Source organism: Equus quagga, chromosome 16, assembly GCF_021613505.1.
Source record: "Equus quagga isolate Etosha38 chromosome 16, UCLA_HA_Equagga_1.0, whole genome shotgun sequence".
Taxonomy (NCBI): Eukaryota; Metazoa; Chordata; class Mammalia; order Perissodactyla; family Equidae; genus Equus; species Equus quagga.
Window position 1 is genome coordinate 65423571 of NC_060282.1, and position 14762 is coordinate 65438332.

The 14762-nt window shown below is 36.0% G+C and overlaps 1 protein-coding gene across 2 annotated transcripts in view; it reads right to left on the reverse strand.

Moving 5' to 3' along the window:
- ARFGEF1 (ADP ribosylation factor guanine nucleotide exchange factor 1) overlaps positions 1-14762 on the reverse strand; it is a 150428-nt gene that overhangs the window by 41373 nt on the left and 94293 nt on the right. For both annotated transcript variants that reach the window (XM_046641682.1, XM_046641683.1), the window contains exons 15-19: positions 11952-12063; positions 11429-11634; positions 11071-11155; positions 5803-5974; positions 3330-3481 (exon numbers count right to left, since the gene is read on the reverse strand). In XM_046641682.1, coding sequence (XP_046497638.1) covers positions 3330-3481; positions 5803-5974; positions 11071-11155; positions 11429-11634; positions 11952-12063 — 727 coding nt within the window. The remainder of the gene's footprint in view (positions 1-3329; positions 3482-5802; positions 5975-11070; positions 11156-11428; positions 11635-11951; positions 12064-14762) is intronic.

Consider the following 14762-nt stretch of genomic DNA (forward strand, 5'->3'; position numbering starts at 1 on the left):
CTCTTTTATACCTGGACTGCCACTATAGAGAGATGCTGTGGGAAGTATGTGAAGTGCAGTACTTTTAAAATACAAAGTGCCACGTGGAAGTAATAAATTACACATTCTAGGTAAAAAAACAGCACATCTACTTGGAAACCTGTGTAATATGTTATAAAAGAGGACGTATAAATGGTTCTTAAGCCACAGAAAAAATGTTTAACTCCATTAGGAATTAAGGACAATTTCTCCTATCAAATTACACCTAAATAATATTTAGAGGACAGTGAAATTGTCCACTCATAACTGTTTAAACCTTCACAGAATATAATTCAGCCATATGTAAAAAGATTCTTAATAATGTTTATATCCTTTAATATGATACCACATTCTAGGAATCTCTCACTCATTCCTTTACCCAATCAATACTTATTTATTGAGCACTTACTACAAGCCAAGAATTGTGCTAGATATTGGGAAAAGTGAACAGAACAGATGTAGTCCTTTGCTTCATGGAGCTTAAAGTCTAGCAAAGAGATAGACATTTAAATTTTAAAATAAATAAATGTATAAATACAAATTGTTATAAATGTAATGAAGGAAAAGCACAGCATGTCATGAAAAAGGACCTAATCTGGATTAGAGGGGTCAGGGCAGAACTCTGAGAAGTTATCATTTAGTCAGGGGAAAGAAGGAAAGAACATTCTAGACAAAGGACACAGCTTGTAAGAATGCTCTAGAGAGAAAATAATTTAGGACCTTCTAGAAGCTGAAAGATTGCCAGTATGACCGCAGCATAGTAAAAGACAGATGAAATCTAGCGATGAGTTTGGAGAGGCAGGTGGAGCCAGACGACACATGGTCTACAGACCCTACAGACCTTCAGGATACCCCACAATATCATGCAAAGTCAATGAAGGGCCTCAAGGAAGAAGGTAACATTTCATTTTGTATTTTAAAACGATCACTCTGGTCTTTGTACATGGATAAGAGGAGCAGAAAAGTAGGCATAAAGATGCCAATTAGGAGGACGCTACTGTAGAGTGAGAAATGAGGGTGTCCAGAGAGGGAAAAGGCAGTAAGGAGAAAGATTCCTCAGTCTAGTTTAGAAGATGTTTAAATAAACTATAACTAATCCAGAGAATATATCATAAAAGGCATTTATGAAGAATTTTTAATGATATGGGGAAATACGTGAGAAACAGCAAGATACAAAATTCTGTACATAGTATGATCACAACTGCTTAATTAAGATAAAAAAGTAGTATATAAACATCAAAAGAAGTTTTTTCTGAGCGGTAGAATTACGGCTGCTTCCTTATTCTTTTTTTTTTTTTCATTCCCTGCCTCCCCACTAACAAAAATATTTAGGAAGAAAAAATAAAGGTATAAGATTATTCAAAACAAAACAAAAAGGTGCTTTATAAAATTTATTTCATAATAGAAAGTGTTTCTTATATTTCAACATCATTTTCTAAATTATTTCAAAAGACAAGGCCACTTATACTCCACTATTCCTTCTAACATCTCCGTAGCCCCCTACTCTCATCCTATAATTCTTCATCAACTTTTAGGAATATCATTATCACAAAGTCCTTAAAGTAGGGGTAGAAGTAATTGCAAAATTTTAGAGCTAAAAGGAAGCACAGAAATCTTGCAGTCATCTTTTACTCCCCACACATATGTGCAGTTAAGGTGTGAATGCTAACTGCAGTTAAGATCTTCAGCCTCCACAGACCATCTTACCCTTACCACACTGTCTCACAACTGGAATATGCTTTACCCAGTTTCTCTTTTCAAACTTGACTAGAGTCCCCTCCACTTCCCTACAATCCTTATGATGCCCTGCTTGCTTCTTTTGGAATTTGGAGAAAGGATAGAAAAAAAGAATAGGAAGGTGAAGAAGGACTAGGAAATCAAATTTTAAAGAACCAGTAAGTACAGCAGACCTCCTTATACACGGGGGATATGTTCCAAGACCCCCAGCAGATGCCTGAAACCACAAATAGTACTGAACTTTATATATACTATGTTTTTTTCCTATACATACACATTTGAGGTGCAACAGCAAAATTAGCACAAATTTCTTTTTCCTTCTTTGTAGTTTCACAGACAGAAGATTCGTTGTTACTGTAGATCTTAGCGACTTCAGCGAATGATTTTTTTCTTTATTAAGTCAAGAACTTTGACCTTTCACTCTTTCTTTCCTTATTAAGTCTAGAACTTTCACCTTGAGCACTTTACAGCTTCTCCTGGGCATATCCAAATTGTCAACATCACTACTCTTGCACTTTGGGGCCATTATTAATTCAAATAGGGTTACTTGAAGGTAAGCACTGCGATACCATAACAATTGATCTGATCATACTGAGAAGGCTACTTCGTGACTAACAGGTGGGTAAGGCATACAGCATGGATATACTAGACAAAGGGATGACTCATGTCCCAGGCAGGACACAGTGGGTCGGTGCAGGATTTCATCATGCTACTCACAACTGCGAGCAATTTAAAACTCACAAATTGTTTATTTCTGGAATTTTCCATTTAATATTTTCATACGGAGGCTGAGTGCAGGTAACTGAAACCACGGAAAGCAAAACTGTGGATAAGGGAGGACTACTATATCACTCTTACTAGATCAACCTATGAGCATAAATAATGCTCCCTTTTGTTCCTTACTCTACTTTCTGGGCTCTAGGCATAATCAGAACCCTTCTGGGCCAGAAGCACTGAAGAGCTCAAGATCACTTTGAAATTTTAAGTAACTCCAAAGGTTTAAACAGAACTCATTTAGAGAAAACCAGGCCAAGGATTAACAATCATTCTCTGAAATCTTGCTATTCTTAATTCTTAAGATCACACACCTATTATTTGCTAATAGTGCATAATTTTTCTCACTGTCTTTAAGAGAAAATTTACATACGCCATGTCCTATATAACATGGCTTTTGCTTCTGGGTCTACATTAATGGGCTGTATCACTAAAGAGCCTATCATTAATGGGCTACATTATTTCCTTAATTTAAGAACATGCTGGGGGGCCAGCCCCATGGCATAGTGGTTAAGTTCGGTGCGCTCCACTTCGGCGGCCCAGGTTCATGGGTCTGGATCCTGGGCACGGACTTACACTATTTGTCAGTCATGCTGTGGTGGTGACCCATCTATAAAAAAATAGAGGAAGACTGGCACAGATGTTAGCTCAGGGCTAATCTTCCTCAAGTGAAAAAAAAAAGAAGATGATTGGCAACAGATGTTAGCTCAAGGCTAATCTTTCTCAGGGGGAAAAAAAAATTGCTGAACAAAATTATACATAAATGTATAATGCAACCAAAAGTTATTAGTAACTCTTACCTTAAACATGGGTCTCACATGCTCCAAATGTGTTGCACTTGTAAAAGGTGCCTGAACATGGCTCACAGCCTCCATGAGCGCTTTAGCTGTCTTGGCCATCTGTTCCATTTCTAAGTTATACAGAAGTCTTCTCTGTTTTTCACTGGCTACATCTGAAAAACAAATACTATTAGCATTTAAAATATAAAGCATTTAAAAATGCTATTTTGATATCTTACTGTAAAATAACAAAGATCACAAATTAATACTAATTAAAAATAGTTCTAACAAGCCAGATACAAAAGGTCACATAATGTATGATTTTATTTATATGAAATATCTGGACTGGTAAATCCATAGAAACAGAAAGCAGACTGGTGGTGGCAGCCAGGGGCTGGGGAGAGGGAGAGAATGTGAAGTAGCTGCTTAAGGGATACAGGCATTTATTTTGGGGTGATAAAAATGTTTTGGAACTAGACAGAGGTAGTGGCTACACAACAGTGTGAATGTAGTAAATACCATGGAATCATTCACTTCAAAATAGTTAATTTTATGTTACACAAATTTCACCTCAAAAAAGAAAAACAAATCCTGAACTAGGAGTTAGGGATAAGCAGAAAACATATGAAAAGGGAAGAGAGTAGGTACAAATCTGTCATAATGAAGGTATTAGGGAAACAACTCAAATATGGGATAAGAGAACCAGAAAAAAGAGGTAAAAGGCAATGGCATCCTTATACGACATACGCTTGAAAGACATTTCCTGAGTTAACAAGAAAATAGTAGCCCTGACACTGCAAGATGATCTTAGTATTTCACCACACCACCATCTCCTTCCCATATCCAGCTTCTCATTGATTTCCTACCCCCATATACAAAATAGGCCAGAGAAAGAGGGATATGAAAATGTTATAATGTGGGTAGGAGGAAGAAAACTGAATCAGAGAATTGGCATTTACTTAGGTGTGAATACACAGTCTTGATCCATCTATGTAACAATGTTACAAGCAAAAGTGCTGAAAACAGCACTACCAAGTAAACTGCTGCCTGGTACTGGACTGCAATAAGCCAAGGATGCCAAGTTCAAGATTTGGGTTTGCCACTTTGGGTTTTTAGTGTAGAGATTTAATCAAAGTATCTACACCATACTCAGTTCACAGATTCTATGATTCTAAGTTTCTTAACCTCTCTGGATTTCAGTTTCCTCATCCATAAAATGAGGGAGAACTTACTAAAATTCTTTAGAATCATTCCCTGTATTATGCCAAAGATAAGGCCAGTTTATACTCCACTAGTCCTTCTAACGTTATCTTCCTAGCTCCTGGCTCTCATCTCATAATTCCTCATCAACTTCTAGAAATATACATATCACAGAGCTTTCTTGCTTTTGTCCACAGAATAGCAACAAAATTCTGTTACTGTCAATAGAATTCTGCTGCTGCAATCTGTTTTGTTAGCTAAAGCTTGAGATTACATTTCCAAGTGGAAGTGCTCAGAATGGCAGGAATCCTCTTTCTATGTTATTGTTATGTTCCTGAGCCACTACCCTCACCTCATTCCTGCAGTCAGATTTTAGCTCTAATTTAATCACCATTGCCTAAGTGTACAGAATGTCTACAATGGAGCGAGGCCCACAGCTGGCTCCTAATGCTGGCTAGATCTAGGAACTCTATAGTGATGTAATTTGTGGTGCATCTGAAGTAGTGATTCCCAATTCCACAAGCTCCCCCTGACTAACTTTCCCCATATCCTTGAATCACCCCTACTTCCTGTTTCCCTTTATTTGTAACAATAGATGAACAGATGGAAATATGTTGTTTGTAGATGATGAGAAAGCAAAAGAAAAAAGACTGGGAGTTGAAGTCTGACTAATGGGGTTGCCTAAACAATCTCTCTGACCTCTAAATCCATGCTGAGACTAACTGCTAAAAGGACAAGTATATACTAAACGCATACTAATCCATACATATTATGTAGCATTTTCCATTAATCACTGGTCAGTGCTATCTTTCTTTAGGATTCAGAAAAAAATACAAACAGTTTAGCAAACTGTATGCAGGCACACCTCAGAGGTATTGCAGGTTCAGTTCTAGACCACCCTAATAAAGCAAATATCACAATAAAGTGAGTCATATGGATTTTTTGGCATCCCAGAGTACATAAAAGTTATGTTTACGCTATACTGTAGTCTATTAAGTATATAATAGCATTACATCTAAAAAAAGTACGTATCTTATTTGAAAAATATTTTATTGCTAAAATATGCTAACTATCGCCTCAGCCTTCAGCAAGTCATAATCTTTGTGCTGGTGGAGGGTCCCATAAAAAAAATGCAGTATCTGTGAAGGGTGATAAAACGAGGTATGCCTGCATTATAATACATCTTATTAGAATAAACAACACTTGATTTACTCTAGACCAAGTGAAAAACAATCAAGTTTTTCTCACATTTTTCCTCCTGAACAATGAGATTTCAACTGATTCAGATACTTACTTTGCTTACTTGATTTTGTAGGGATTGTTAGTTCTTTCGTTTCTTTCATTGAGATCTTTTTCCCAGCTATTTCATTATAGATGGCCGATAGATACTCTTCAGGAAGGTCTTTGCTGTCATTGATACCTCTATTCATCTTAATGTACTGTTCCTTTGTCATTTTATTTTTAACCTAGAAATGAAAAACCGTTATAATTCCTAAGAATTAGCATAAAAAGTTCACTCGTATGTTAAAAATTTGAATATTCATATAAGAAAATTCATAAATACTTAAGGACAGGAAGTGGAAAACATTCAACAAAACATACAATAAAATGAAAAAAGGAAGTCATAGAAAATGAAGGCAATGTAGAACAGACACATCCTGGCATATACTAATTCACCTTGCTCTGATGTGCACGTGAATAATTTGCAATAAGAAAACAGGGAGACAATAATTATTGGGTTTTGGCCAAGGTTTAAGAGCTCTAGCCAGTCTTTAAAAAAGGACCACGACAATTATTAGAAACACATGGTACCAAAAAAAACTCAAAGCTTAGTTGAGAAGAACATAAATGTGGTGCAAATGCTTTAACAGCTGATTTTATATAAAAGTGGATGCAAGAGTAACAACTGAAATTTATTTAAAGCCAGATAATAATCTGACTGACTCAACATGGCAACTGAGTATTAGGTGATCAGGGTAAAGTATCCATGGAATGTTCTCTCTTGTTTAAGAGCACTCTGAACAGGAATATCCTACTGCACACCTTGATAAACTAGTGGAGTACAGGTTTGCAGTTTGTAAGGTGTAGCCCTGTCACCAAACTTTGGAACTAGCACAGCCAAAACGTTTATACTTTTTATCTCCAAAAACCCAGGTGGACAAAACCCAGAAGTCTTATGATATCTCTGAAGATACACTTATTTAAATATATTCCTACCTCCTCCCATAAAGAATTTAAGACAACTCTAAAAATAAGGCTCCTGTAAATTTGTAAGAAGGTGCATAGAGTAATAATTAAGCAAGTCATCATAAGTTTGCAAAATTAACTATAGAGAAACCAGAATGTCCAGAGGATATAATCAGGATACATCCACTCATTGAGTTCAGATTACTCTGCAAACATCTTTCTAGTTTGTCAGAAAGGGTGAGAGGAGCACTTTTCCTACAAAAATGTACAAATATTACCATAAAAGTTTTCAAATGTAATTTATTACTATTCAAGGGGAAAAAGCTCTAACATATTATAATTTTAAAAACTCGTCTTGAGTCAAGGCACTAAAAAAACATAAAAGAAAGCTATTTCACCTGAAGCTCTGATAAATACTAAGAAAACAATGACCCAGGAATACCAAAATAAAAGATCACACAAGTGCTGCCAATAAGAGGCTAAAAGAAGATTAACGTCACCTGGAAATTTTGAGCATGGCATATGTTTAGCATCATGCCAACTGGAGACCTCTAAGAAAAGTCTTGGTAGAAAATATGCAGTAATAGTAAAGTATGTTTGTAGATCTGGGTTGGGAGGTAGGGGTGGGAGATCCCAGGAAGTGGGAGTAAGGAATACATTAATTTCAGGTACCCAAAATAAAAATGTACTGCTCAAACAGAATAATTCTGCCACAATGGGATTCCAGAAGTAGTATAAAACAGAATCTTACTTTTCTTCTCCTGTTCATCTTCCATAGAACACTCTACTCTTGACTTTTATTCTCACGTGCTTGAATTAAGCTGTGCCTAGTTTTAGTGCTTAAATCATTTAAAGCCAGTTGTTACTACTCATGAAGATTAATATACGCAAAAAAATTAAACGTGTTTTAAATATACCTCAAATTTAAAAAAATCATTAATTCTCACTATATATAAAAGGTAGTCTAACTATAAATATTCTAGGTGAAAAAGGAACACAAATGTCTTGTTAAAGTTCATCTATATAGGGGCCGGCCCTGTGGCCCAGTTGTTAAAAGTTCCATGCACTCCACTTCAGCACCCCAGGTTCATGGGTTTGGATCCCAAGCACAGACCTACTCCACTCACCAGCCATGTTGTGGAGGCATCCCACAAACAAAGTAGAGGAAGACTGTGCAGAAGTTAGCTCCGAGCTAATCTTCCTCAAGCAAAAGAAGAAATGAGGAGGATTGGCAACAGATGTTAGCTTGGGGCAAATCTGCCTCTCACACACACAGAAAATTCACCTATATTGTAACTTTGAAAACAACTAAGAATGAGAAGAATTAGTCTTAAAGGATTCGTTTACAGTTAGCTTTTTTCTTTAAAAATGATGTCATCTGTTATAGGTCATATGATCCTGAGTCATAAATCTTAAGGAGTCACAATTAAGCATTCAATTTTCTAACAGGCCAGTTAGCTTCACAGAAACTCATACGCTGTTCTATAGCTGCAGGCTGCTATCAGCACATGAGGCCAGCCAGCAGTCTGAGGGGGAGCGCTATGACTATGAGCAGTTACCACTGCTAGATTAGGACTCCAAGCACATGTTCTACAGACAGGAACTCGTGCCACAAAGACAGGATACTGTTCTCAAGATAATACTCCCTAACTGGGATGTGTTCAGAAACTTTTAACAATCTGGGTACTATGAAAGAACATTAAAGGAAGTTTTAATATTCAAAATAACTTACACAAGAAGGTACATATGTATAGGAAGATATGACACAAATGCATATATAACACGTTGATAATTCATTTCTGGAATAAAATTCTTTAAAAATGTAACATTCTAAAAAGAAAGGGAGGTAGTAGAAGACATAATCCTACTTTTGGGTTAGACCGAAAAAACAGACAGAAAACTCTGAAGATACCCAAATAAGCTATCTGTAGACTGCTTTATAAAAACCATGGAAAAAGTACCATGCTAGATAATGAAAACCCTAAAAGTGAGCTGCTTTTGCTACACCGCATGTAACATGCGAAAGGAAAATTTTAAAAGATCAAAATCTTAAATGACTTTTTAAAAAACGTCTATATAAAACCAAGTAAATCCCTGGTAAATGCATAATTGTTGAATTCTGATGTTTAAAACCAGGAGTAACTCTGTATATGATCCCTCTACCATATGTTTGGTATAAACTTTCCAATATCAACCCTGCCTTAAACATCTTAAAATGCACCAAAAAAACCCCTATATTGCAAAGGTTAATCTCAAACTTTAAACAAATTTTAATTTTTCCAATACTCAGATTAGTAATAAGTATATAGTTTATTTCAAATCCTAAGAATAATAGATATCATTAGATTCCAATCCCTAAGAAGTACTAAGAAATTCTTGCAAATAGGTTAATTTTTATAAAGATAATTTCCCCTAAGTATTCCAAGGCATATTTCTAGAAACTAAGCATAAAATACCTAAGACTTTAAAAATAGCTTTTTCCTAGTGGATATCAGAAATTAAGTGATAGTTTCTTAGTATTTACTGGACAGCCACATGTAAAAGAATGAAAATTGACCACTCTTTTTCACCATTCACAAAAACAAACTCAAAATGGATCAAAGATTAGGCCTGAAACAATAAGGCTTCTAGAAGAGAATATAGGCAGTACACTCTTTGACATCAGTTTCAAAAGAATCTTTTCAGACACTATAACTCCTCAGATGAGGGAAACAATAGAAAGAATAAACAAATGGGACTTCATCAGACTAAAGAGCTTCTTCAAGGCAAGGGAAAACAGGATTGAAACAAAAAAACAGCCCACTAATTGGGAAAAAATATTTACAAGCCACTTATCCGACAAAGGGTTAATCTCCATAATATACAAAGAACTCACACAGCTTAACAACAAAAAAACAAACAACCCGATCAAAAAATGGGCAGAGGACATGAACAGACATTTCTCCAAAGAAGATATAAGTATGGCCAATAGACACATGAAAAGATGTTCATCATCACTAATCATCAGGGAAATGCAAATCAAAACTACAGTAAGATATCACCTTACACCCGTTAGATTGGCAAAAATATCCAAAAACCAAGAGTGACAAATGTTGGAGAGGTTGTGGAGAAAAAGGAACCCTCATACACTGTTGGTGGGAATGCAAACTAGTGCAGCCACTATGGAAAACAGTATGGAGATTTCTCAAAAAATTAAAAATAGAAATACCCTATGACCCAGCCATCCCACTACTGGGTATCTATCCTAAGAACCTGAAATCAGCAATCCCAAGAGTCCCATGCATCCCTATGTTCATCACAGCATTATTTACAATAGCCAAGATGTGGAACCAACCTAAACGCCCAGAAACTGATGATTGGATAAAGAAGATATGGTATATATACACAATGGAATACTACTCAGCCATAAAAAAGGACAAAATTGTTCCATTCGCATCAACATGGATGGACCTTGAGGGTATTATGTTAAGCGAAATAAGCCAGACAGAGAAAGACGAACTCTCTATGACTCCACTTATAGGTGGAAGTTAACATATAGACAAGGAGAACTGATCGGTGGTTACCAGGGAAAAGGGGGGGTGGGGGGAGGGCACAAAGGGTGAAGTGGTGTACCCGCAACATGACTAACAATAATGTACAACTGAAATCTCACAAGGTTGTAATTTATCATAATCTTAATAAAAAAAAAAACAATTATAGCAATATATTATGTAGAAAGTGAAATTCCAACCCCCCCCAAAAAAAAAAAAAAGAAGGAATTAGGAATTTTATGAGGCCAATGAAATTTGTACACTTTCTGGATATCTGATATTTAAAAACTATTGTTAATTTTTAGGTGTAATGATATTATGGTTATGTTTAAATAGAGTATTTCTCTCAGGGATAAATATACTGAAATAAATACACATGAAACGATATGATACTTGGGATTTCCTTCATAACGACCTGGGGAAGAGAAAGACTATAAATAGAATAAGATTGGCCTAAGTTGATAACTGCAGAAGCTGAGTGATGGGCACATAAAGGATCACTATACTAATCACTCTATTGTTTAAGTCTGAAATTATACAATGTTTTTTCATGCTGTAATAAATATAGGCAGAAGAACTATAAGCATATTCTTAGATTAAAATTTGTCTTCAGCTTTATATAGCTGTCAACTTAAGACAGACAAATACAGATTTTATAGATATTTACAAGTCTAACTACCACCAGAAATTGCACTTGTAAAATGTACACTACACCAAATTACCCCAATTTGGTGACTGATTTAACTAAATAAGATTAAAATTCAACTATCACTTATTGAATTCAAGAGAGTTTATTTAATTTTTACTATTTATTGTAAAACTGGCTTGAAAGAAAACATACATACCTGTGGACTGTGAAGATCGGTGGTCAGCATGATAATTGAGTAAGCCAAAACATAGGCAGTATCTGCACTAGCAAAAAGAGTTTGTCTGGAAAAATAAACGTATCACGTTATAAACATTTATTGTTTCACAGTTTCATTTAAACACATCCCTCAAACCACACAGCACTTTTAATTTTCTCCTTCAGGACTCACGTTCTATCTCACATTACAATTTTTTATGGAATTGTCTTATCATTTCAGGATCACAGACAATCTAAGTTCCCTGGGGTTAGGGATTATGAGTCTCTTGATGCTCCCCAGCACAGCGTCTTGGACATAGCTAGCAAACAGTAAGTACTTGCATTTGAACCTTGCTTACCCTTGGTTGCATTCCAAGTATCTTGCAGCAAATTTTTCCATCAATCGATCAATTTTTTGAGCTTCCCCTGGAAGACGGAATCCTTCCAGAAACATACGAAGGGCTGAAACAAAGTCCTTTCCTGAAAAGTCATGTTGGTCCACATAGGCATACATGACTTCTTTGTTAAATTTATCATTATCTCCCAGGAACTCACCCACTTGAGTCTAAAGAATAAAAGACAGAAACTAATATCCTAATGGAATGGTACATTTGCCACACAGTCATTTAAAAAGCAGTTTTTACTACAGGGTTAACTATTTCAAACATGAAGCTAAAAGATAAACATACTAAATGTGTTAAAAAAAAATCAGGATATTCTTTTGAGTTTAGAAAATTAAAAAGCAAAATTAAGAATATCTAGGTTATTCTTTAAGTTTTACTTACATATGCAGGAGGGCACTTTAAAGGGGCAACAATATGTATCATTATTAACTTGAAAAGAAATTTTATGGAAAAAAATGAAATAAAATAGTATTCTTACAGAGTCTAATCTTTCCTCTTGATGTAAGAATTGGGCAATATCTTCAGATGTAGTGCCAAGCATCCCTTGTTCTTGGAGGTACTGTATTCCTCTCTTTGGTTTCTTATTAAATCTAGATGATGTTAATGATATAGGAACATTAGAAATAGAAAACTATTTGAAAAGAAGATCTTAAACTACGGTAAATTGATTTTCTAATAGCACTCAGAAAATAGATTATTTAATATAATCAGTGTGTGAATATACAAAAAATGTACATTGGGCAACGTTTATTTTTGTCTCCTTAGAGTTTCAAATGGAAGGCGATCTTTATCACTGATAGTGATCATTTCACAGACAATTTCAGATAATTCCATGGAGTAGAAAAATCCTTACTTGAGTAAGGACATGAATATTAAATATCTCATACTTAATCTATTTATTCTCCTTAATGCTCAAGTAATCTTGCCTCATTCTATATACATCCATTGATTAATTCTAAGCTTCCTGCTTTTAAAGTACAGAACTTGAATTTTGGTGACAGTTTTAACCACAATCTAACAGCATTCTTTCCTTTATTTAAAAAACTCCAGATACTCAACATTTTCAAAATGAAGTCCAAACTGACAGACTGATAGACTGACAAAACGTTTCTCAATATGGCTCCAGTTTCTCTCTCAACCCTTCTTTCTCATCTACTCCTGCTCACCCTATCTCATGCCCTAAACATAATGCACTTGCAGAGTCTATTTCCTCTGCATGCCCTTTACATGCTCCCTTCCCTGGGGAACTTACTTCACACTTAAAGATCCAAGTCAAATGTCACCTCTTTGTTTCCAAATCATTTACCTTCTACTTCTATTGTCCCAATAATTACTCTGGTACTTCCTCACCTGTCACCTAGGTACTGCAAGAGTTCTTAATAGTCTCCCTCTCTTGTTTTGCTCACATTCTAATCTATCCTTCAGGCTGTTGGCAAAGTCATCTTTCCAAAACAGAAATTTGATGCTGCTGCTTCTCTGCTTAAAATCCTTCAGCAGTAAGCCAATGCCAAGAGGAACAAGACAAACACTCCTTCACATGGAGAATAATAAGGCCTTCTGTAATCTGGACCCAACTAAGGCTCTCATTTCTCCTCCTGCTATTACCCAAACCCTGCCCCTGCCATGCTGAACAACAGTTCTCAAATGTTTTCCCTTTCCTCTGTGCTGCTGTACATACCATTCTCTTTGTCTGAAATGTCCTTTCCTGTTCTGTCTTCCTAATGAGTCCCCTGTCAAGTCCTAACTCAACCATCACCACATATATAAATTAAAATCAAATATTTTTCACTGAGATAAACACAACCTCTGCTCTTTAGAAGCTCTGACTGGAATTGAAGAAACAAGATTTAAAAGAATTATAACAGTAAAAATGCAACAAATTAATGTATTCACAAGGTAAGAAGATAGCACAGCAGAGGAAATGACCAATTAATAGAAGCGGTCATGACACATTTCCTGGAGAAGGTGACTGTGGAAATGATCTTTGAAGAATGATTGCAGCTTTTATAAACAGTAAGAAAAAATATCCCAGACAGCAAGGTACACGTCATACTAATAATACATGAAAACATAAAACAGCATGATATTATAACAAATAGCTCCGCACTGTTAGAACAATGAGGTGAGATAAAGAAGTGATGAAGCCTAGGGTCCAGAAGATCCAAATCACAAAGGGTATTACATGCTATTACAAGAAGCTGAGGCTTTATTCTCCAAAAGCAAGAGACGGGAGAAACAGAAGCAGACTTTCATTTGAGAAAGATTATTCTAGCTAAGTGTGAGAAAAGACTAGTGAATAAGACCAAAGAAAGGTAAGCCAGTTAAAAGATTATACTAATCATGGCAAGAAATGGTGATGATCTGACTTGAGAGAACTGTGGGAGATGGAGAGAAAAGAATAAATTGCAGAGTTATTTAGGAAATAGAACCAACAGGATTCAGTGACAGATTAGATACAAGGAGAAAATCTAAGGTAACTACCAGTATTCTAGCTTATAAATTTAGTAGCATGCTGGAGTTACTAGCCTAAATAAGAAATACAGAAATCACCGTTTTCTGTTTCTTTTGTTTTTGGTAGGACGACTGGGGAGGTGATTATGAAGAGAATGAAGACTGATAAATTTAGTTATTGACACGGTGATTATGAGAAGCTTTGCAATATCCAGTGATGTCCAACAGGCAATTACACACACGAGTCTGGACTTCAGTAGAGGTATTTATGTTAAAAATAACACTTGTGAGCTGTGAGATGTTAGCCCATAGATAGTAGCTGAAGTCATGAAAAAGAGCATGATCATCTAAGGGAAGTTACAAAGTAAACAAAGAAAAGGGCTAAGAGACAGAACCCTGGAAATGCTAAGATGTATGCAGGGGATAAAGAACCCCTAACAAGACTGAGACGGCACGGTCAGAATGGTAGGAGGGACGGGACAGAGTGCTGTCATGAAAGGAACAGTTGTAGAAGATATACTGGGAGCACAGCAACACAAAAGCATTCTCATGAAAGTATGAAGCAGAAAGGAGTCTAGTGGCTAAAAGGAGGACTAGAGGCTAGGATGACGCCCACTTTGAAGATCTGTAAAGACTCCCTCTCACTCCTAAGTACTTCACATAGAGTTATCAACACTCTATTATGGACGTCACACAGTACTACAGTCATGTGCTACATAACGTTTCAGTCGACAATGGACTGCATATGTGACAGTGGTTCCATAAGACTGGTACCATATAGCCTAAGTGTGTAGCAGGCTATGCCATCTAGGTTTGCGTAGTACATTTTACGACGTTC